Source organism: Thunnus thynnus, chromosome 7, assembly GCF_963924715.1.
Source record: "Thunnus thynnus chromosome 7, fThuThy2.1, whole genome shotgun sequence".
Taxonomy (NCBI): Eukaryota; Metazoa; Chordata; class Actinopteri; order Scombriformes; family Scombridae; genus Thunnus; species Thunnus thynnus.
This window is the reverse complement of record NC_089523.1, coordinates 2280686-2306592: the sequence shown is the minus strand read 5'-3', so window position 1 is coordinate 2306592 and position 25907 is coordinate 2280686. Positions and strand designations below refer to the sequence as shown.

Genomic DNA, 25907 nt, shown 5'->3' with positions numbered 1-25907 from the left:
GCAAACCAACTTCTTTAATTAGCAAACCCACTTTCATGTATTTTCCTTATTTACCTCTCTAGTATTTTGCATCTATAACATAATCTACTCAAATGTCAAATATCAAACTACAGCTGTTAATATGACTCAGGCAGATCTGAAGCGTGTTAGATTAATGTCTGAATCTTACAGTGATGTTGTTCAGGTGTCACTGAATGTATCCGGGATTTCACAGAAATATCAGTACTGATGTTCTGTTTGTTGCCCACAGCTGACTGTGTGTCACAGCTAGCTGCAGCATCACACAGTGCATCTCCAAACTGAGAAAGAGGCTGTGCGCATTTACGCACGCGGCACAGCAGCGGATCTGATGGTAATTGATTATCTGTTTTCTACATCTACACAGCTCAGCTGCTACACACAGATTTCAGGTTTTTTATGGTGGAAGCGTTTGTAATAAAGCAGCTCTTTTGGATGAATCCTGAGCTCCATCAGAGCTGTCAGGATATTTTTAAGTAGCTGAAAGTCCGAGATAAGCCTACCACCCTGTACCCACTTGAACGCCCCCCAACCCCACCAGCCAATGTCTGACTGGAGATTTCGCCCGATATCATTCAATATCAATTCAGTATCATTTAATGCCTCACAAGCTTAAAGATTTGAAGAGAAAGAGAGAGAGTGAGAGAGAGATATTTCTTAATAAATAACCAAATTTTTAAACATACTACAATGTCAGTTGTATCAGTTGTCCTGATGCTAATATTCACTATCTTACTATCTTCATTTTGAAATATACTGTTCCCTCAAAATGTCTGTTCTTGTCAGGCACTGCCAGGAAGTTCCAGTCACATCTTTGATTGACAATTTAGATCAGTGAAATTTTCATTTATTAGGCCACATTTTCCATCCACAAGACTCTTATCAACGCTTACATGTGATACATATCTGTGGACCACAGAAACTAGTAGATTGTTATCAATTCAAACTGACAGATCTTTAGTCTTGTGTTGCACCTCATCACCATTTTGAACAGCAAAGGATCCAACAGTTCTCAGGAAGTGAAGCTGTTGTGACTGAACGGAAGGACGTTGCACAAACAACTTGACAAAGACATTTTTCTGTGCAGCTAATTGGCAATTTGTAACCATAGCAGCGGACATAACAATATCATTTCTACCTAATTAATAGCTATTACAGCAGTAACCTCTCTGGTATGTTGCTGTTTTACAGTCTCTGCTCAGCAAGCAGCATTTTCTCATTAGATTATTACAAATTGCAAAAAGCATGAGCGCAGGCTCATTTACCTAAGTGCTGAAAACTAAATGTATGTTTAAGAGCATTTTATAAAACTGGAGGTTGTATTTCTCTCCACGTCTGTTTCACGTTGTTTCCAGACACAGTGGGTAACAGGCAGGATAATTAAAATACCAACAAGACAAATGAAAAGAGTTAACATGATTAAAATTTCTATTAACACCTGAACAATGAGCCAGATACTTTTATACAGTCATTTGTTCGTTGATTCCAGGTCAGATTTATATGGAGCCCCTAAGGGGACATGGGGGAGAAAAAAAAGATGGGTGAAAAAAAAGATTAACACTTACATTCCCCTGAGAAATATTTTCAGTGGAAAAAAGTACTTCCAGTCAAAACCCAAGGGAGAAAAAGAAGAGCGCAAACCAGTGTTAACACTCAAAGTATCATCATTCGTAATGTTACAGAAGTAATTAATGGTAAGTTCTTCAGTAAGTTAACGTTAATTCACTAACATCATGTCACAGCTTTGATAACTTTACTCTTTCTGCTAACGTTACCCATTTTAAAGTCTGTGTTTATTCTGCTAGCAACTTTTGTGAGCTTACTGGGCAATGCTAACTAGCACAGGTAATCACAGGTGATCAGCCTTTCGACTGGACAGATATTCAGGGCACAGCCTCAAAACGCTGCAACATACAGACAAGATCATGGTCAATAGTTGTCCTGTGATCAGTCTGTGTATAACTTCTCTGCTAGAGCTGATAGTATCAGTGTTTCGAGGCTGTGTTGTTTGCATGTACGGTGGCTCTGAGTGGTCAAACAACTCTGTAAAGGCTTTTGACGGATGCAAAAAACACAAAAAATCGAACCTGCTTCGAAAACTTTAATGACAGATGAAACTGTCGGAGTCGGTGTGTAAACGTGATTGACACAACGTGATGTCGTATTTATCTTTTAACGTGCGACAATTTCGGACGAAAAAAACGGACTTGGTGTGCAAAGACCTTAACAGTCTGTAGAACCTGCTGGAAACAAATAGGCAAGTCTGTGCGTAATACATTCTGGCCAACCAATGGTGTAACTTCATGACTCAGTCAGTCAGTGAGTGACTCAGTGACGGACAGACGTGGTTATAGAGCTGGCCCTGCTATTGTGGTCCAGCCAAAAATGTATGATGACTTGGATAACCAGAACAAGAGCTGTGTCCATGTTCTCTGCAAGAAATCTCTGTGGGCACTGGTCTCTGCCAAGGTTGTTCAGTTTGTGAGGGTCATGGACAGAATCTCAAAGTGTAGGTGTGGGATAGACAGTGTCCATATTGGTGATCTCACAATTGGATTTCTGCTTTTTGTAGATGATGTGATTTTGCTTGTTTCATTAGACCACATCCTACAACCAAATTGAGGTGGCTTACAGCAAAGTTTCAAGTGAATCAGCATCTCCAAATCTGAAGCCATGGTACTCTGCCAGATAACAGTGGACTGCCATGTTAAATTTTGAAATGAGTTTCTGCTCCAAGAGAAGGAATTTAAGTATCTTGTGGTCTTGTTCAGGACTGAGGGTGATATGGATTGGTGCAGTAGGTGTTTCACCTTACTGCTGCAGTGAAGACAGAGCTGATCAGGAGCCTAAAGATGAACCTCCTGATCTATGTTCCAACTCTCACCTATCATCTGTCATGAGCTTTGAGTAATAATCACAGATGGCTGGATTTACCCTTAGAGACATAGTAAAGAGATCAGACATCTGGAAGGAACTTGAACTTGAAGTTGAACTGCTGTTCCCTTACAGTGAAAGGTTGAGGTGGTTTAGGCATATGATCAGAATCCCCACTAGACACCTCTCTCTGGGGGTATTTTAGTCACATCCAACACAGAGGAGACTCAGGGCACCCAGAACATGCTGGGTGGATTACTTATTGCATCTGACCAGGGAACACCTCAGGATCCCTCAGGAGGAATTGGGATACATAAATGGGGAGAGAGACAGACAAACCCAGATAAACTGCTGAAAATGGATGGATGGTGCTACAAAACAGGAAAATCAGGAATCACCAAATTCGAGTCTGTCCTCTCAAGAAAAACAACACTATAGGTAGTAAATTTGGACGCCAAAAATGGTGCAAAAACTAGCCCAAATTATCATAGCCTGCCCAAAAGAACATTAACCCACCAGAGTAAATAAAAAGTAGCCAGATTGTGTGGAAAACCACACAGTCTAGCAACACTGCACACAGTAGACCTACGGGTGACAAAAGGTTCATATACACTGACCAAGATAGAGTTCCTTTTGAGGACACTGAATGTGCTCAGTAAATCCCACTGAAATCTGCCCACATTTTAATATTTCTTACAAGTGGAAGTTTTGAACTGATTGATGGTGATGGTGAGAACTAATAGAGTGAATGAAGTTGTGTTGACTTCTGAACTACACCTTCTTTTTCACATTTTCTGACAACTGCCAAGGTAACCACAAGTGATAAAACCAAATCAAAGCTCCAAAACATCCCTTCAAAAACATATGGGTGACATTACAGAGAGGCTGACTCAAGGGAGACAGGAGATGCATGTGAAATGTGGCCTTACCTTAACATAGTGACATATTACATACATACTTTTATAATGATGTTCACTTGTACCTTTAATCAAAGATCTGGAGATCTGACACAATATGATGGATTAATCATAATTAACTTTCCAAAGCAGCAGAGATTCCCAATTCAATTAGTTTTATTGTCAGAACACAATGTGCAGTGCAACATACATGGTATAAAATAAACAGTATACAGTATATACACATAGTAAGACACAATATAGTAAATATATAGTGATATAATATGGTAAAAAAAAAACAAAAGAGAGAGATCAGGGTGTGAATGTTGGTAAGTGAGAGAACATGATGTGTGTGTGGGGGGTGATAGGCAGGCACTCCTCAGCCTCCTCAAGAAATACAGATATTGTTGGGTCTTCTTCACAAGGAAGCGGGTATGTCCCGGAGAGGTCTGGTGGACTCCAAGAAATGGAAAGCTAAAGACACACTCCACTTTGGCTGCAGCTTTTGGACTTCCTGAAGTCCATGATCAGCTCTTTCGTATTCTGCACATTGAGGACAAGAGTGTTGGAGGCACACCATGATGTCAGGTGCAGGATCTCGTCCCTGTCGGCCGTCTCGTTAGGGTGACCAGATGAGAATGGGTGAAATTCGGGACAGGGGAGTTGGAGGTACATTACATTCAGGGGCAATTCACAAAATAATTGCCCAGCATTTGCTGCTGTTAAACCTGCATAAATGAGACAAAAAGAAACCACATAATTCACAGAGCACCTGCAAAGGGTTAAATGCAGCCCAAACTGCGTTGCCAAGCAAATAGCATCTCAGTGCTCCTTTGCTATTTGCACATATGTAAATTAGATAATACATATACATTTAGTGCAATATTGACCCCTTTCTATGCAAATGAGCCTCATTGCAAAAACAGACCAATTCACAAAGACCAGGTTCAGCGCCACACTCCAGATTCATCCATAAGAGCTGCTTTATTACAAACAATTCCACCGTATAAACCACCTGGAATCTGTGTGTAACAGCTGAGCTGTGTGGATGTAGAAATCAGAACATATGTTACCATCAGATCCTGAAAGATCCGGTGTTAAAGAAGTTACCGCTGCTGTGCTGCATGCGTAAATGTGTACAGCCTCTTTCTCAGTGACACACAGTCAGCTGTGGGCGACAAACAGGACATCAGTACTGATATTTCTGCGTAATCCCGGATACATTCAGTGACACCTGAACAACATTATTGTAAGATTCAGACATTAATCTAACATGCTTCAGACCTGCCTGAGTCACATTATTCTGACGGCTATTTCAGTAGATTATGTTATATGCAAAACACTAGAAAAAGAAAGTAAAAGTAAAGTAAAATAAGCAAAATACATGAAAGTTGGTTTGTGACTGTGGCCCTGTTTACACCTGGTATTAACATCCGCCTCAGGTGATCCGATCACAAGTGGACAGCTCTAAATACAGGTGTGAACTCATTCAAGACGCATTGAGGACGGATTGAGATCCGATCTCTCAGACCACATTCGGAGGTGGTCTGGGCCACATGTGGCCACATTCATTTAGCAGTGTAAACGCAATGCGTCCTGGGCCACATTGAAGGACCACCTACTCAACTGACATCCTCTATTTTCTGGCTAGGAACAGGACCCTCAGTCCAGTAAGCTGTTCAACTGGTTTGATAACAAGATGAACAAATTATTTCGTTTTTCATGTGAATTAAAAACGTAGCCCACGTCCCGTTTTTTGCTGTTTTTCTCATTTCCCTAACCGGTTTCCCTCTTCAAATCAACAATTACAATAGATATTAAACCATTAATTTTTCACTTGTCTGTCTAAAAAAATATTTAAGAAGCTAAACATTGCTGGATAGTTTCCTCTGTTCTGTCAAGCTGATAACTATAGTTTTTAGTTTTGCTGCGCTGCTCGACATAATGAGCTCAAGATTTATCAGGAGGACAGCTGCTTTGGATGCGTAGAAGAACACAGAACATTAATTAACATTCGATCCTGACCCATGCTGTCGGTGTGTCGGAGATTTAAATAATAAATAAAGTAATGCTGCTGTGTCCTGTGCGTAAATGCGCGCAGTGTCTGAATGGAGAGCTGCGGGGAGATCACTGCATAACTCTCTCTCTCGCTCTCTCTCTTCTCTCTCTTACTCTGTAGAACAGAGCTTTGGATGGAGCGGACCCCTGCTCCAGTTAATAACAAACGAATTTGGTCTTTGAAAACGGAAAATGATGTCCGTGTTTATTTGCAGGTAGTGAGATTGGATCACAAGTGGTCACTCAGGACGCATGTGGAGACGCATGTTAATACCAGGTGATGCACAATTCATGATGCTATTAGCAGCCGCAATCCGTTTGTGAATTCACCCCTCAGTGTCAACAAATAGTAAAACACGTGAAAGTCAAAACTCAACGCTAAAATGTATTATTTTTGTTCATGAAGTCAACTGTCTGTCATTAGGAAAAAGAAACACAATGACTATGTTGTATGTAACAGTGTGTAAATCTTTATCCGGAACATAAAATTCATTTTATTTTACTCATTTCATCAGTGCCATGTCTATCATATCTGTCTATGTGACATGCATGTCAGATCACTCCTTCTCCATGGCTGCCTGCAGCTACACTAATCAAAACTCAGGTTTAGTCCTATTTTAGGGACGTACAGGACAGGATTCAGGATTTGGGTCACACTATGTCTCATCATTGTTAGTGATTTGACCTACAACTGCAGCGGCATCTGCAAATTTTATTCTCGAGTTTGAGTTGTGAATTGGTAGTCAATCGTGGGTAAAGCGAGAGTATAGGACCAGCCTCAGAACATAGCCTTGAGGGGCTCATGTGCTGAGGATCTGGGTGCAGAACGTATGGTTACCTAACCTAACAGACTGAGGTCTGTTGGTTAGGAAGTCCAGTTACAGTGGGAGGGGGGGGGGATAGTGTCATTGATGTGGGCCAGGACCATTCTCTCAAAGCACTGCATGGCAATGGGGGTGAGTGCTATGGATCAGTAGTCATTCAGACATGTGGTTGATGATTTCTTGGGGACGGTGATGACAGAGGTGGTCTAGAAGCATGTGGGGACTATGTACTGGAACAGTATCGTAGAGAAGACCTGAGCCAGATGGTTGGAGCATTCCTGTCTAGGTATGCCATCCGGGCCAGCAGCCTCCCCTGGTCTCCTGGATGGCTGAGGGTTTTGGTGGCCAGATCAGTATTGTCTTTGTCAAGGCGGGCATAGAAAAGATTCAGCTCGTCTGGGAGGGAGGCACTGTGGACAGTGAAACAGGTGTTGGAGCTTTTGAAATCAGTGATAGACTGAATGCAATCAGTGAACACTGTATTATTGCACCAAGAGTTATTGACATAAATACTCAAACCTCCTCCATTGATCTTGCCGGAGTCCGCTGTCCTGTCGGCATGGAAGGCTGTGTGGCCCGCTAGCTCACTAGCCGAGTTGGCGATGTGGCTGCTGTGCCAGGTCTCCGTAAACACAAGCAGACAGCAGTTCTCCAGCCTTTTCTGAGGAGATAGCCTGAGTTTTATTTCATCCATTTTGTTAGCCAGCGATCGGACATTGGCCAAAGAAATGCTGGGTAGGTAAACTCTGAAGGGAGCACTGCTTAGCTTAGTATATAGCCTGGCCCTCTACCTCCTCTTCTGTTTACGCTCCCGATGGGGCTGTGCTACCACTGTGAGAGCGATGAGCGGACGATATTGATGAGGAAATTGGCCTTGACAGTAGTGAGGAGTGTGTAATCCGTTCTAAGGTTTAGAAGTTCCTGATGGCTGTAGGAGAGGTTAACATTACCTAAGCTTGTAGATAAACCTAAAACTAACATAAAAATAATAAAGAAAACATAGCACCGTATCGGGAGCCGCAAGAGCTGCTGTGTCCTGCCTCTTGAATCCTAAGCATCCCAGCAGAACTGTTTAGTTATACTCACTGTTTACAGCCTGGGCTTCAATTGGGAGGGGTTGGTAAATGGAGAGGAAGGTGTGTACTGTGACTCAAGCAGTCGAACACGCTGCAGCATATCGGTAAACACCGTTAATCACAAGTTAGCAGATGGGAGCGTTAATTGCGGTGGAGGAAATAACAAGACCCAGAGGATGCTTCTATTTATCGACACCCCCACTGTTACTGATAAGGCCGGACGGGTGGTGTGTGTGTGTGTGTGTGTGTGTGTTCACACTGAAAAGTGAGGAGTGTCTAGAGGAAAGAGGTGACAGGGAGGGATTTAATGTTGAATATGACCTTACCAACACTTTGCTTTGTTACTTATACTGTATGGCACAAACACACACACCCCCATACGCACACACAACCAAAATTACTGGTAGGACATTAAGTCAAACTGTATAAATGAAAAACACAACTTTTTTGTTATTTTTACAATTTGGGTTCTATTTGGGAATTTTATACCAGTCTTAGGCCCATATATTACCTGTTTTTATACATATTCAATACATATTCAATTACACACCAGTCAAATGACGGCAGTAATGGAAAAGACATTTTATTTCTTACAGGCATGCTCACAGTTTGTGCATGATGTATTCAACACACATCATATTTGGTGTTTGCCCAAAATGATCAAGAGTTTAAATTACAGTTGTTTACAATTGGTTACCTGCATGGCTCAATACTGAATATATATCTTCAAAACTCTTCACACAGTCAACACAACAGCAACAATTATGGACCAAACTGTGATGACATTTGCATTGCTTTCACACAAAAAACATTCATTGACTACAGCCCTACTTTTCTTACTCAAACACAAACAACCAACAAAACACTGTGGATCTGCAGCAAGGACTGGTCCTTCAGACTTTGGTCCAAACTCAGGAGAACTTAAAAGCGTATTCTGGTTGTCTCTGGACTTGTTTCTAAAAATCATTCATTTTTACTGCATGTTTATAGTTGTGAAACCTGTGCAATGTGCTTGTAGTTAGTATTACACAGCCTTTCAGACAGTGTGCCTCCATGTTGTTTCTCCTCTCTTCAGCTATCAGCATTCTGTAGAAACATACAAAATCTTCTGAATCTGACTCTGAACAGTTCTATATCACTTTAGCAATGTTTTCTGTTTTTTTTCCCTTCATGTTAATGCCCTATGGCAGATGTAGACTGTTAATGTGTTAGCCTGCTAGCAGGAAGTGACTTTGGAGACTTTGGTGACTTATGTGTACAGTGTAATGATGCACATACTCTTTATACACCACCAAACAAACACACACACACACACACACACACTGACTGCTAAACTAATATTTTAGCATTTGTGTTAGAGAAAATGTTACTTTGAGTTTGTTTCACACATGTGCAAACACAGTACTGAATGTTGTGTCATGGTGCTCAATAAGCTAATTTAGTAACACTGTGAGGGGTCAGTTGAACCAGTCAACAACTCCATATTAACCCTTTTCAAACATGAAATACATTACATTGCTGGCCTCATTATCTGTTAAAATGATGGCTTTTTGTCATTCAGACACAGGTGACTTTTACATTAATGTTTCTTACAGCTTTATTCAGACATGACAGGACATTGACCAAAAGACAGCGAGGGACTATACAGAAATAGAGAGAAAGAGTGGTGAGTAAAAAATGTTGTAATCTGTTCTTTCACAGGCTGCATCGCTGAAGGATATAAAAACTTATTTTGCTGTTTAAGTCTGACCATTATGACATACATTATTGTATCAATGTCATCACTTCACATTATTAGAGAGCATATTCTGCTGCCTGTTTTATAAAGTCTGACATGCACAAGTATTGACAGACAGGGCGTTTAAGGATAGGTTCACAATTTTTCAAGTCTGTCTTAAAACAACAGTCAGGTATCCCAATGAAAACTGAATCAGTTTTTTGTTGTTGTAATCATTCTTCCTGTTCATACTGACCATTAAAAGATCCCTTTCTAGTGTGCTATCAATGTCAGTGATGGGGGACAAAATCCATGGTCCTAGTTTTGTGCAAAAATATTCTCCGAAGTTTAGTTCTGAAGCTAATATGCAGTCTGCGCTTGTCAAAATAAGTGGATATTTTCCAACATAACTTCTCTCTTTGTGTTTCCCTGTTGAGCTGCAGTGGAAGGATTGTAACAAAAACAGCAGAGCCTTTGCTATAAATGGTATATTTGTTGATGTGTCCCACCAAACCACTGCTTACTGTTCATTTTAGGAAACATGAGTCTGTAGGCGACACTGAACCATAATAAATGAGTCACACTCATGTAGTGTGTTTCACCTCAGTTACACAGAGCTCTTTAGAACTTAGATAAGTTCAATTCTACTTACCATGAATACTATTATTCCATGATGAAAGGGTAGTTAGAGTAAAGTGAGTCATGTAGGCTTACCTTACACTCTACATTTAAATACTGACATTGATATGGTTTATCTGAAATTTCACTGACAGCAAACAGCATAAATGCTAAAAGTGATTCCTCCAGTATAAACGGTGACGCACTGACACAGAATGAGCACATTATTAGTACTGTTGATATTGTCCCCATGCAAACAACCTGTGCACGGCTCCCGCAGCATCTAAATCAATCCGCATGGCTCTATGCATCCAATAGCTGCCTAATTGATGCACTAATCCAGTCACTAAGTACTGCAGTGCTGTGGAGTCTGCCCAAAGCAAACACAACACACAAGTCATCAATGACCTGCTTCTCAACTCCAGAGAGTGGAGCAGGACTGACAGAACATCTATGAACTATAGATCAAGGAAGGGAAGTGCATACTCCTGAGCTGCAGACTGGAGACCTTTGGCCTGAAGCATCACACTTTTCTTATCTAATGAGCCTCCAGCAGATGAAGTCCCAACACAATCTTAGCTCCTCTTATGTTTTACAAGTGTGACTGCTAGGTGTACATTAAGTTGGATGGCATCACCTCATCCCACACTGAGGTCATGTTCTCTCTATTTCTTCAGGGAATTTGGGGGTTTTGGCAACATTAGGCTTATTTAGCCAAAAAATTAAATCAGTAAATTAAAAAAAAATAGTTTGACATTTTAGGAAACATGTTTTTCTACTTTCATGCTAAGAGCTAGATGAGAAGATTGAAGCTAGCGAGCTTAGCTTAGCATAAAGACAGGAGACAGGAAAACAGCTAGTGTGGCTCTATCTACCAGCACCTGTAAAGCTCACTAATTAACATGTTACATCTCTTTTATTTAATTTGCACAAAAACAAAAGAAAAATAACATGTTGGGATATGATAGGGTGTTGTGAAGTACATTTCCCAAAATGTCAAAACTATTGTTTTGTGGATTCAGCGTTTCTCCAACACTTTATTTTTCAGGGTGCGTAATTTCTTTATAATTTCCTAGGGAGGTTTTCTGGAAAGAACTATGTAATCTTGAAGTAATTAAAGGGAAAATAAGGTGAGGGAGGGGGCAATTGTTGTGACTCATGACCTCAGTATTCCCAAAATCCAACTATGACCCTGGAGCTGTCATGCCTAATGTAGCTATAATACTAGAAGACTGCAGACACTGATGCTCTTCAAGAGGTGTAGAGATATGCATCATCATTATTATAAGTGCATCCCATTATTTGTATGATTATATAATACCAGAACAACTGTTAAGCTGTTAACTTTTTACCACCCAGTTTTGTGCCTGCATGACTCCCAGACTGCTGGTATTATGAAAAGTAATAGAAATAGTTAAGTAATATGATTTTTTGAGCATTGCAATCATAAATCTCATTTTAACATGTGTACCTATGACCATGATTTGTGACATCACAACTAGTTTGGAACCAGTCGTGGTCCAGTGTGTATTTTACAGTGTGCAAGTGTGATGTAGAAACTTGAAGTCTCCAGTGCACAAACACTGACTCGGACTTTACAGTGAAGTAGGAGACATATTGTGTCCAGTAGGAAAACTTCTGAAATCAAAAATATTTACATATTCAGATTATGGATTTTTCAGTGAGGGAAAAGGAGAAGATGTGATTTTAAGGACTTTTTAACAAGGTAGACACAAATTGCTGATCCAAGCAAAGTATTTCTACACATCTTAAAACCTGTAGGAGGTCTTTAATGTAACGTAGCTCTCTGAAACTGAACTTCATCCAGGTTGCTGTAAGTATCTGCTCCTGCAGTTAACTGAACAGTTGCTATCAATGTAGGTGCATTTAAATTTAAACAGCTTTTTTATTTTGTCCCCCCCCCCCTTCATTAAATGTGACAATTGTGACATAAAAAGGTAGGACTTGAAATAATATGATTTAAAAACATGAGAAAGAAGGAAGAAAAGACATCAAGTGAAACCAATTATACCTGAGATGTGTGGTTAGTGACAGGAGCAGCAATTATATTATTATCATCACCATCACAGACACAATATGTGGTGCTCACCAGAAACTTTCCCATGCACACTAAAATGTTCTTCATGGGCACAAGAAACTCTTTCTGGTGGAAACAACTTCTGATGCTGGCAAAAGACCATTCAGCTTGGTGCTAGCAGACCTTCCTGAGAATGCAAAATATACCTGAAAATATGATCTACCAAGTAGAAGATGATAATGTGAATGATCCTGTCACTGATTCTTTGCAACTATGTTAATACAACTAATTGAAACGCTGTCATCATGCCATGTGACTTGCAGTTAGATGCCTCTAAAACCAGGTGCTACAATGATTAGATGATAGTAACAGCAGCAAACAGCTTGTGCCATTCAAGTTCAAGGACTGACGTTTTAATTGAATTGAACATATTTTATGACTCTCTCTTCTGCTTGTATTTGTCCAGGCTCTCTTCCTGCCTCCACCTCAATACAATGGAGATGATAGAATTGTGTGTGTTGTTCACAGCATTGAAAAATCAGCAGCAACATCTTTTTTTCCAAAGATGTCTTGTTTTCGGGGTTATGTGCAGATCTTAGTGTTGAGAGTTTTCTTAAGATTTCTTCCACTGAAAACTGTAGAGTTAGGGTCAGTAAGGTCTTTGGGATTATCCTGAAACTCTCCTAAACTATGATTTTTCTTTGCTGTGAGCACCACAAACTAAATTCCACTCACCTCATCTGTATTGGGGTGGAGGCAGAGATCTCAGACAAACTGTATACGGAAACCCTGTACAAATCATACCAAAACTATCTGCATGGAGAGATACCAGGTCAGTGAGTCAACTATGGGTTAATGTTGAACCTTATGACCTCCAGCTTGTAACAGTTTGCTCAGTGCTCCCTGGAACAGGTGAGGTGCAGCACTGAACTGTAACTCGATAAAGAAAAGGTTTTCATTAATGCTGCTACTCAAGGAGGATTCAAGTTTACCACCGGTCCTTTCAGCATGCAGCAGAGACAGAAGAGAGGGAGGGAGGAGGGTGAAGAAAGGGGACAGAGGGATAGTTGAAGGCAGGAGGAGATAGGAATCGATCGTGGAAGTGTGTTCCTCCCCACCAACAGCGAGGTTAAAGGAGAAGCCTGCGCAGAGGAATGTCCTACTGAGTAATTACAAGAGCACCTCTCTTAACACACACAGCTGACCCGGCTTTCATGCCTACCCGTGTTAATAATCAGTGCTCATAATGAACAGAATCCATAGGTCTGCTGGGTTAAGGTCCTCAACAACCTTGCTCCAAGCAACAACAGCCAAGAAACAGCATGAAGAGACGCTGTGGTTTGTGCTGTTAGAGCTGTGCTGTGCAACGCTACTGCCCCCCTGTGGAGGGAGAGGCTATTGTAGAATCCAAGGAGGGTAAACTTACAGTACTTGAGCCCAACGTGTTCACATTTTCACATGTGGTATAAAATAGAGCTCCTTTTCAAGTCAGATAAAAAACACCCTTGAGATAATTCAGTAAACCTTAAGGAATTTTACACTTTTACCTTATTTCAGTTATTTTACTTTCTGAAAGCCTAGAGGACAATAACAATATAATAGAACACAATAAGTATGTGAAGAGTCAGGATACAAAATGGAATTTTATTTTGACTTCAGCCATATCAAACTGAATGAAGCTGATCCACATTTATCTCCACTGTGGTAAACTGATGGAACACACTTCATAAACTTCAGCACAAACCATTAACAGTGTATAAACACCCAATTTAATTGTCATGATCATTTCCCCTATAATTCAAACTCCTGCAGGTGTTCTGATTACATAGTACAGTTAAATAGTAGTTTTGAGAGGCATATTTACTAGAATAGCTGGGATTTGTGACTGATAACAGTTGAAGAGCGTACCAAAATGAGCTGCACTGATATGGTTAAACCACACCTGCCCCCCCCCCCCCCCCCCCCCCCCCCCATGACATCCCACAACAAACACAACAGCAGAGTATGAAGAGCACTTCCTACTACAGAAAACCAGAGAAACATGTCATTGTTTTATGATAAAGTACTTCACCATTCAAATAGATTATAACATTCAAAAACTATATCAGATGTAATTTATAATGCCCACCATAGTTATTAAAATTCAATAGTTCTTGAACCTCACTACCATGTAAACCAGCTTCATGATCACTTGTTAGTAATATTACTGCCAAGCTCATTCAAATAACATTATCAACATGAACTAAGTGTTTCACCTTTCACCTCTACATGAGTTACTAATCATAATGATGTGCAAATGAAAAGTGAAAGAAAGAAATTTTATTTTGTAAAAGGCAACCTTGGGTTTATTTTTATTTCAAGTTATCATCTCACTGAGTCATAATTTAGAGAGTCACCACATGTTATCCTGAGCTGCACTGATGCAATAAGAGTATAAAAACATTTAACACTGTAATTCATTCTGCAAGTGAAGAAACTCATCAATATATCAACCATATCTGTTAATGATCAGTGATTTCCTTTCTTGGATTGACACTTTTCCATATTACTGGTTTCTAACCTGCCATGGTATATTATCACATAAATCATACTTGTGTTTATTTTTGTGTTTACAATGACATCGTGGCTGCCTTGAATGTGTAACTGATAACAATCAGAGCTGGAGAACATCCATAGATGTATTGCAATGAGAAATGTGGTTTAACCACAAGTGCAATAATGACATCTACTTGTGGAAAATTGGCAAACATTATACACACACACACAAACGACGCTTCTATGATAGTTTATCATTATTCAAAAGCTCCTCCACCTCATGTAATAAATCAGCCCTTAAACACAGAGACCAGTAAGAATAATTGTTGAGGTCTATGATGAGGCACAGAGCGGTCATACAGTCCTTGGAGCGTCTGGATTGAGTCTGTTATGATAAACTGGTTAACCTCTCACTCACTTCCCACAGCTTCTTTGCCAGGGCATCGTCTCGTCCCTTGGCTCCCACCTGCTGCAGTGCACAGTTAGAGAAGTAGCGTCCGCTGAGAGGCTCAATGCCCTCCTGGAGGGCACAGTGCAGGGTGGTCTGAGACCCCCCGTCAGGGTCCAAGAAGAAGAGCTTGGCAAAGGGCATCATGAGGAGCTGCTGCCACAGGCTCATACTGCGACATAGCTCTGTGTAGATGACCCCTGAGAAGAACAAAAATGATCCAGATAAGTTTGGCTGGACTCAGGGCCGGATTAACTCATTAGGGGTCCCAAGGCGAACTGTGGGCCCCTGGTGCCCAAAAACTAATTAATTTAAAAATATGCACTATGTACACAGGTAAGATGTAAGAAGTGTGGTAAAGGGAATAACTCAGGATGAATGCCCTTACAAATTCAGTTTATATTGTGCTTTTGTACCCAGCTAAACCCTACTAGAACCTAACTACAATAGAGATGTGAAGTGTAGGGGTTCAGTTTTTTCTTTAAACAATCTCAATGTTACTGAACACAGAAACTCAGGACTCTCCTTGATAATGTAACAATCCTATAGGTTTATATTCTGACCACCAGTTTCAATTATTTCAACTTTCATTTAGGAGAAATCACATTTTGTCTGTGATTTTGGCAGACAACTAAGAAAACCATAATACCCATGAGCCTCGGCCGCTGTTGCTATGGAGGAGCAGCCAGTCAGAGGTCAGCATAATCTTAAACTTCTACCACTGTTTGAGGCGCATATGACCAAATTTTGAGCACGGTGATTGGCTATTTTCCAGTTGTGGATGGTGAGTTGTGAAGGCAAAATGCAAAGAAATGGAAAATACTGCTTTTGTAACATTTCCTGTGTTACATTTCCATATTATACACTAATTTTAAACATGTTTTTGTTTGTAGTTTATTGGAATCCTTGTGTAAGGGTTAGTATTGTCGGGTCTGGCCTGATGTTAGTGATCCACATTAAATACAGCTTTCTGTAGTCCTCTGTTCATTCGCTGTAATGAGGTAATGTTTGTAAAGCTATTGCTGGTACTTCCTGATGGTCTTCACAATAAATATAAATGCATTTTAATGTGAGGGCAGTGGAGGCTTTGCTGTGAAACTGCAAGTGTTGGCCATTCATGGTTAAACTTTTACTCTGCACTTTTTCTAAAATCAGAATTATACATTTCTGCACTTTTAGTCAAGAGGTTGTTTTGAAACACTACACAGGTGAAATAGTTCAGTGAAGGAGAGTGGCTCAGAAAACAAGGACTGACTGTTACATCTTATGAACTGATTTCAAACACACTATGCAGGGAGCTATGTTAGCTTAGACCAGTGGCTCCCATTGTGTATTATATTATATTATATTAGGCTTAATATTAGATTAGATCAATATGAAGTTAAATAATGTTGGCTCATTCTCAATCACTAAAAGCCAACGAGTGCTATGCAAATGTATAGATTAATAATTTTACTTAAACCATGAATAAGTTCATATGTTAAATGTATTGCTTTCATTTTCTTCAGTTAAAATGAGTTTATATTTATGGAGAAATGAACAAACAAAATTTAAAAGAAGGTTTGGGGTGTTTTAATGGGACATGTGAGCTGCTGTTGACTCCACTGACAGGACGTCTCTTGTCTTGTTTTCATGTTAACCAGCAATGAGAGAGCCACATAACACTATTATGAATTTGGGAACATGCAATACCACAGTGAATGGGCATGGACAATGATGGATATCCATCTCCCACAAGCAGCTCAAACCAGTCTGTTAAGCTGTTAGCTGAGTAGTTTTGTTCATCCCTGTGTTGAAAGCTGGGATGTGAGTTCTTTGAGCTGTTTTTTGTGTCAAATCTTTCCATCACTGCTCTGACGCTCACTTTTTTTTTGACTGCTGAGCTCCTGCAAAACTCCCAGGCCAGAAAGTGTGCTGTGTTACTATGACAACCAGCAACAGTGAGTTGCCATGTCCGCTGCGACAGCCTGCATATTAAACAGTTTTTAATATGATGATTTTTATTGCTTATTTATTCTGTTTTGATATGTTAGAAAATGTAACATAGAAAGTGGTTAATGTAACAGTACAGCACCCCTGCCCGTCCACACAGAACCCACTTTGGGAACCATTCGCTTAAACAAAAAGACTTTTCAGTGTGGACAAACACATGACAGTGAGCATTTAGCTTGGTGTAGAACGGTAGACCTCCAATACAGCAGCCACAACATAAAGTGCACTGTAGAGAGTGCAGGTTTAACTGACCTGGGTGGAGGCTGTAGCAGGTGACACTGGTGCCCTCCAGCCTGTTGGCCAACTCCCTGGTAAAGAGCACGTTACACAGCTTGCTGTTGGAGTAGGCCTTAAAGTTATGCCAGGAAGACTGGCCTGACACTAAATCCTTGTTGGAAGCCAGCAGAGGGAAGTCAATGTTGCCAAGGTGGTGCAGAAGTGCAGCCACGGTGACCACACGACTGGAACCGCTCTGCTGCAGTCGCTCCAGGAGCAGGTTGGTGAGCAGGAAGTGACCCAGGTGGTTCACCCCAAACGCCACGCCAAAACCATCCTCAGTGCGTCCAGCGCCTAACACACCTGAAACACAGCTGCTACAATCACTTACTGTGCTCACTAGTTTCCTGTACTTTTCTTTATATTTGTGTAAAAAAACAACTGAATACATACTGTTTATAAAAAGTACTGTGAAAAGGGATATTCCACCCTGTTTTAACATCCTTACCTGCATTGTTGATGAGGATGTCCAGTCTGGGTTCAGTCTTCAGGAAGGTTTCAGCAAAGCTGCGAACAGACTTGAAACTTGCCAGATCCAACTGCATGAACACCACCTGAGTGTTCCCGCTCTCCTGGAACACAACAATACTAACTATGAATCACAAATCTACCAGAACTGAACAATACTGAGTAAAAAATAGTCTTGCTGATTGTTCTGCACTTGGAAATATATTTGAAAATACTGAAAAGAAACATGATTTATAGTTGTGAAATGCTTCCTGTTGTCTTAACTGTGTCAATAATGTGTAATCTCCTCAAAGCTCAGGTCATTTCACAGTTACTGCGGTCAGAGTGTTTACCACATCCTGATGACCACAGCGACCTTCATGCACACTTCAGACAGGTCTGACTGTGAGTATAAAGTCCTACAGGTGACTTGATCTGTATTTGGTATTAACAGCGGCTGAGGAGGGGATGGTTTTGGGATCCAATCTTATTTTATCTGTGAACATTTTATCATGACCACAATTTACAATTTCATGCTATCCAACACAATGTGTAATGCACAGCTGGCACCTCAACACAACACTGTGGCTCAGTTTCTCTCTTGCAGTTATGTCACTAGAAGACAGCTTCTGTGGTGAGAAGGCAAAGCTTTTCCTTATTGCTTCAATGTGTCTAAATTCTACAAATGGTCAAGTAGTCAATGGTGGACACATTTAGATGAACAGAAGAAGAGAAATTGATGTGGGGAAATCAGATATCTCTAATCCACTGCACTGATTATGGAAACGTGGCTTCTTATTATATTTAGGAAGTCTGGTTCCTGCAGAAAGCTGTTACTTAAGTGCATAGAAGTGTCAGACTTGTAGGACCTGATTATTTGGTTTCTTACTCTGCGGATGTCAAAAGCAGCAGCTTCAGCTTTCTCCTTGTTGCGGCAGGCTAGAATGACCCTGGCTCCTCTCTTGGCCAGATCCAGAGCCGTGGCCTTACCGATACCCGTGTTGCTTCCTGCGCAGATAAAAAATCACACACTGAAAAATAAAACTGACAACAAGGTACTGTCCACAATTCAATGACACCTAACTGTCACTCATTCAAAAAGCCTGTCAGTTTAATGTTGCTTAGTGTAGAATTACAATATGAAGAAATCATTACACCTCTGGTAAACTGGGCATAGAGACACAACAAGCAGCATTTCCTTTCAATACCAAGTCAGAATTGACAATAGGTCCACACATTGTTCTTCAGTGATGGCCCCATTGTATGTTGTTAGAAGAGGATTATTATCAATATGATAATACCATTCCACTGGGGAAAATAAATGATCATCATTACCATTGTGAACATATTTCAATTGAAGAATATTTTTAATTTTGTTTTAACCAATTTGAAAGTAATTAAGTTGAATTAACATTAAATAATAATGTGGTCTGCTTGGGATCAGCTGTAGTTTTCAATGGTAGCTGCTGTTACCTTAACACTGGCCTTTTTACTCATTTAAACATTTTATCTTTCATTTTATAAAACTGTGTGGTGAGACATTAACATTTGATCTCATGTGATATTGGGTTATACAAATAAATTAAACTGATTTGACTTGAATTGACTATTTCAAAAGTTAAGGTATAAAAATGAATGAAAACAGGTATAGATGGGTTGAATGAGTAAACTGTGGTGGAATGTATCAAAGTACATTTACTCAAGTACTGTACTTAAGTACAATTTTGAGATGCATACTTTCCATTTAATGCTACTTTGTACCTCTACTCTACTTCAAATGGATACTTTTTACTCAACATTTCACAGCAATAAGGAGTACCTACTTTTCAGATCAATATTATATATATATATAGCTTTTTAAGTACATTTTATTGCCAATACTTACATACTTTTAATTTTGAATTCTGAATTGTGGTATTGCTAGTATTTGTAGTATTGCTCAAGTAAAGCATCTCAGGACTTCTTCAACCACTGACTATGACAACAAAACAGACAAATCTTTTCCCAGTTTGTTTTGGAGTGGAATAGGTTCACGGTTGCCCCTTGTGGCCGTTGGGGGGAAACACATCAACTGCGACTGCGGGTCTCACTAACCATCGAGTGCCAGCGGGTGTTTTCTGCCCTACGGCCTCAGGGGGCAGTAATGACTCCATGACAGTTTGATGCAGCAGAGATAAAGGACTAGAAAACTTACTTGGACAAGCGACACAAAGGGAAGATTTATGCTTTATCGGGAGTGTTTCCAAACTGCAGGTTTCGGTTTTACAAGAGAAAAGACTAGAAGGATAAAGACTAATTTGTTGGTTTGGAAAATGGACGTCTGGTTAACTTGTCAACGCTAGATAAAGAGCAGCTCTGTTTCTCTGCAGTGGCTGGGGCTGCTCGGTTAGCAGGAGCCGGTGGGTGAAGCTCGTTACCTGTAACAATGGCGGTTTTCCCCGCCAGCTTCATTGTACTTGAGCATCTCGCTCCCCTGAACACTCCGTAGTATACTATCACATAAAAGGCAACAGCCCCTGCTGCGAAGCAAAGCAGCACCGACATCACTGCTGTCAACTAGTGGCAACGTTAAGCTAGCATGCCAGAATCAATGCTTTGTTCCGGTTTGGACTTTCAAATTAAAATATTTTCAAGGCGAATCAAACGTTTCGTCTGTTAAGCATAAGACGTTTATGCTTTTATGATAAAAGTGCCGACATGTGTTAAAAAATAAATGCGTGGAATCAATATAGCATATATATATATTAAATCAAATTTTACTGACATTAATATATTAAAGGATTTGTTTTGAAGGATAAATCAAATTCCGACAACTTAATTCACTTCCGGTTGGGCTTCCATGTTCAGCGTTGCTGAACCAGCAGATGTCGCCAAATACCTCAAGTTAAAATTAGATGTGATATTTGTGAAAGAGAATCTACTGACCAATTTACAATCTGAGCTCGTTTCAAAGAGTGATTTTATAGAATGCGTCACAGACAGGGATTTGAACCTTGCAATGTTTTGTGAACGTTCATGCTTCAAAATAAAATAATGATTGTGTTTTCTCTGTGATTAAATTACTCGTTACTGTTTTGTCTAATGATTACCATAATGGGACACATTTTTTTCAGTAATGTTTAATTGAACTTTATTGGCATAACAGAGGTGGGAAAGAAGAAAATGAATAATAAATAGTCAAATTAAAGAATATCCTTCAGAACTGAAGAGAAAGCCTCAAGTGGAGTAACACTGTACCTGTTAGAGTTTGCAGCCATTGATTCGAACCAGGTGCTTACAGTATCTGTAATGTATGTATATTACGTGGGCTGGATGATTACAGGACTGGATGGTAATTTCATAGTCTTTGAATCTAGTAACATTGACTGATACAGAGTGGTCCAATAAGAGCTGCTTCTCCCCTGCATGTTTGTTCTGTGTCCAAAGTGCACTGATACTGGACACAATTCAAGTTGTAAGAGCAGAAGATAAGAAAGACAAGCATTAATACATAGTGTCCAGTGCTATAATTAAAACAGAACACATACATGCAAAAAGGATAACAACAATAATCACAAACAGCACTAAATAATAATGTGTAAGTATATATGACTCGTTTAATATTTTAAAACCAACAAAAGAAATCAGATGATCCAGTGTCATGTCCCTGACAGAGAAAGCCAGTCACACTGTGGTAGAGGTGTATTCTGATCGTGGATAGATTATGAGACAATGGCCCTCGTTGCACAGACACACTCAAACCCCTACGCTTGTAGTCATTTCTGCAACATCTTGCAGGTTATTGCTCATTTACTGCAGCCAAAGTATGCACCGTATAGCTATAAATACATACAAAAAATACAACTAAAACAAATAAACATCAGACTGGACCCAGTGTTGATTAATACTCAAAATTAAAGGGCTCAGATTGGAACCAGGATTACCCAACTTTTGACTGAGCTTCCCAAAAAGAAATATCTCTCCATACAGACACTTTGGCTTAGGACCCTTTTGACTTCTTGGGCACTTGTGCTTGTGCCAGGTAGAATTGTTTGGTAATATATCCATGATTTTAATCCCACCTTTAACTGCAAATAGCCTGTCAGAGCACTGTGATATAGCTAAAACATGTAGTTACCTAGGTGTAGATGATGTTTCATGCATGTAAATAGTGTCACTGACAAGACTGTTGAATTAATTGCACAACAAAAGCTTATCTTTTAAGTTTTTGTTTTGAAACCTGTCATTTGAAGTATAATTCATTCCATACCCAAGGCCAATGTATTTGGAGGATGACAGCGGCTCATCTGCCAACCGCCTAAGGCATTTACAGTGTTGCAGAATCATCAGAATCAACAGACACATATTCCTTTTACAGCCCTTCTTGTGCAGATCATGTCAGCGCTGACAGATACACAGTGTATTGTAGAACAGTGATTATTAGTCTTTGCTGCTTTTTGTTCTCTTAGAGCTCACTCGGTTATGCAGAAATAACATTAACTATTACCAACATGTAGGAGATTGTGCAGCTTTACTGCGATCATTTTTCATATTATGAAGCTTATTTTACATTATCTGCTGATTGCAAAACACACCTTATACTGTAAATTTTAAATATTTACTGTAAAGTTCCACTGTTTTTTTCTTCATCTTATTAGGTGAGGAGTTGAGTGGCCATGCATGCTGGGTGAGTATATTTGGGTGTTCCATTCTTGCAGTCCAGGTTGAATTCTTAGTTCATTAGAAAATGTTTTTACTGACCAGAAGCAGAAGGTTAAGGAACAAAATCTTAACTGTAACCCAAATTCCACTGCAATGAGCTAACCTTTTCACATAAGCAGCATGTGACAATGATGTGTCTGGTTCTTGGTATTGTTAAATAACTTTAGCATAGACAGTTCTCTCACAGGGCAGTTGAAGAAAAGTTCAGTAAAGCCTTTTTCAGATATGAAGTTAGCAAAGGAGAGGAGCAGGAAAGAAGGAGTCTCACGGTGCTGATGCCTCCTCCTCCTCTCTACCCGCTGGTGTTTTGTGTTCTGTGTCCAGCTCGAGCTGAAGCTGCCGCTGCTTCTTCTGGCGGGTCTCTGTGCCGAGCGCCTGCTACCCTGTTCTCCCCAATGTGTTGTTACTTAAAATTGTCTCTCTGTCTATCTGAGAGAGAGACAGCAGCCTGCTTCCCCACCAGCGGAATGGAGAGGAGGAGGAGGCACCTGCACCATGAGACTCATCCTCCCTCCCCCATCATCTCTCCCTCTCTCTCTTTGCCAGAGGGACAAAATTAGTACTTTACTTTAATACTTAAACTATTTTGATGCTAATACTTATGTACTTTACTTAAGGATCAGAGTACTTATTCCACCACTGGACATGACTGTCTGTTCATGAGCCTGTTTTTACATGAACTGTACCAATGATCATTCATCAATTCTTGTAAGAGATTTTTGTTTCACAGTACAAATATATAGACTATAAGTTGGTTACATGCTGAAAGTTTTGCAGAATCTACATAAATCTAAACAGAAAAATAGAAAATGTTTGATAAGAATGCCCAAACTAATTCTTGAACGCACTGATACTGACTTTGTTGGCAACATACCCCCAATTTCCAAAGTAAATGTGGTCAGTGCTGCCATTCAGGTGCATTTTACAACACAGAGTGACATTTACAGGCAGCAAGAATTTCAACAAATTCAGTGTAAAACACAAAATTAGACAAACAGAAGAAGACTCGACATCCATGTCCTTGCCCCTCTCAGTCCAGCAGACCAGGAATTATTGTGATTGAGTTGGAGTCAAATAACTTTTTTTGGCTGGAATTGAAATGTGGTATTTGATCAATGACCTCTCGTAGGTCACAGACTCCTCTTGAGTCTCTTTCCCTCTTGGGAATGTCGGAGCTCTCAACCCCTCTTGGGTTATCTGACTTAATCTCACCACCCCAGTTGCTGTATTTTAGTTGGGCTGCACTGCACTAAGAAAAGCTCTTCTAACCTGACCTAACACCAATACTAGTTTTCATCAGACTTATTCTAAACTGACCTAATCTAAACTAGAGCCAAATTCTTTTCAGCCAACTGTTCTGTACAGAAGTCTGGTTTTGGTCATCTACCTGGTCTTTCCCATGGTTCTTTTGTGTCTGCGAGGGTTGCTGGACTTCAGTGACTCTCTGGAGCAGCCTCCCAACACACGGTCACTTGTTTTAGTCACATTGGTGTAAGGAACTTAAAAGCCTTACCTTTTGAGGATTGCCAGCTGTCACCCTGCATAGAGTGGACCGCTCCTCGGAGCCTCCTCCGACCACAGATTTTTTCCTTCAGAGGCTTTGCTTTGTGACACCAGCTATATCAGGGTTTCAATTAAGGCTATATTAAAGATGTTCACACCAAGACACTGAGACCAGAGAGATGTGCAGACAACCAACGGGAATTTATTTCAATACACACAAACATACAGAACTCAGAAAATCACAAATGCAACAGCCCCTTCAACTCACACCCATCCCCTATTTATACCAAAGCGGATGTGACCTTTGGAACTTCCCCTTCACTTGATTCTTAACCAATGGGAGTAGGACATTTCTTAATTTCATCTTTACACGCTGTGTGCAAAGAGTATTCCCAGATGTCTCCTGTTTGTCTGGTGGCCTGACATCTTTTGAGTGTGTCAATGATCAGTATAGGTCAAAGCGACCTGGCAACAAGAGTATTTGCTTTTCCAGGGATTGTAACCGGACCTTTCAAAAACAACTCATTATCTATCTCTTCTGGTTACCCAGTTGTTGGCATTACGTGCTCTGTGTATCAGTTGGTACAAACAACTCCTTATGTAACTTCTCTGGTTATGCAGTTGTTTATTTAACCTGAAGTGCTCTGCGTATTGTTTGGTATACTTCCACACGCTAACATGTTTTTTCGCTTCTACACTATTTTATATTGGTGCGTTTGTCAGACAGATGAGTCAATGACAGCAATGAAACTGTAAGTTAGGGTGTTGTTAAGCAGTGAGGCAATGAGGAAACAAGAGTTGTAGATGGAAAAATGGGTTTTTATTTACCCAAAATGCAAAAACCGTTACCATCCAAGAATATGATAACCAGGCCTGTACAAGAGGTCAACAACTTATATATATGACCTAACACATGACACATGACGGAACATATATAGTGGCTTGACCAAACCAAATAAAACACAAGGGGGTAGACAATATGGACACCAATTAACTAAACTTAAATCCCCCCATGACATGGCAGCACAAGGAGGAGTCCTCAGCCTTCAGTCACACCCTTTCAGTGTGACTGACTCCTTTCAGTAGCTGTTACAGCTACATAAAGTTAGCATAGTTTCTTCTTTGTTTTTCATGACTGTTAATACTACATCTTACTTTACTCCAGGAAATATGGTGTTACATTATTATCATTATATTAGTTGCATTTGAATTATGGCTCATCAGTGTCATTGCAATATTGTTGAAGCACTGCCTGAAATCCTTTTCAAGGTACTCTGGAGTTTCTGACCTCTAGTAGGACAACGGGGCTGTTTTTTATATGAGTGGGTCACTGTTTTGTTTGTTATGCACACATGCACATAAAGATCCAGAGTAAAAATGCAGAATACTTAAAAAATCTGAAAATGTTTGCACTTGTCTGAGTTGGAAAAGTTGGTGTATTGATAAAGCTGAGTGTGACAAAGTGTGATGGTAACAGACTTAATAAAATAAATCATGACATACTTGAAGCACTTAAATGTTCACTGATGTGTCCACTGAAGAGACAAAAAATAGCTGCAGACACTTTTGCCTTTTGGGCTTTTGGTCAAAACTTCGTTGCACATTGATGGAAACTAATCCTGCCAATGGTTTCACAATATTCCACTGATCTACAGGTGGCTGTTATGCACCAAGAACACAGCAAGAATGATTCACTCAATGTGTTCTACTGAGTAACTCTCAATGTAAACTTACAGGTGCCCCTTACTTAACCTGCTGCTGGATTTCCATGTGTCATATAGTTTGTAGTCATTTAATTTAACACAACTGTATTTAGGAACATGTTCCATGTTATTTAATGGAAATGATACAGTATACAGTGATTAACTATTGACTGAATCAGCTGA

At 40.0% G+C, this 25907-nt stretch overlaps 1 protein-coding gene across 1 annotated transcript; it reads right to left on the bottom strand.

Moving 5' to 3' along the window:
• Positions 1–13743: 13743 nt before the first annotated feature.
• Positions 13744–25054, bottom strand: LOC137185596 (dehydrogenase/reductase SDR family member 13-like). Its single transcript, XM_067593814.1, has 5 exons — positions 20235–25054; positions 18707–18825; positions 17819–17942; positions 17347–17673; positions 13744–15302 (listed from the first exon to the last, which is right to left on the bottom strand). The coding sequence occupies exons 1-5, from the start codon at positions 20359–20361 to the stop codon at positions 15043–15045; spliced, it is 957 nt and encodes a 318-aa protein (XP_067449915.1). The 5' UTR covers positions 20362–25054; the 3' UTR covers positions 13744–15042.
• Positions 25055–25907: the final 853 nt, after the last annotated feature.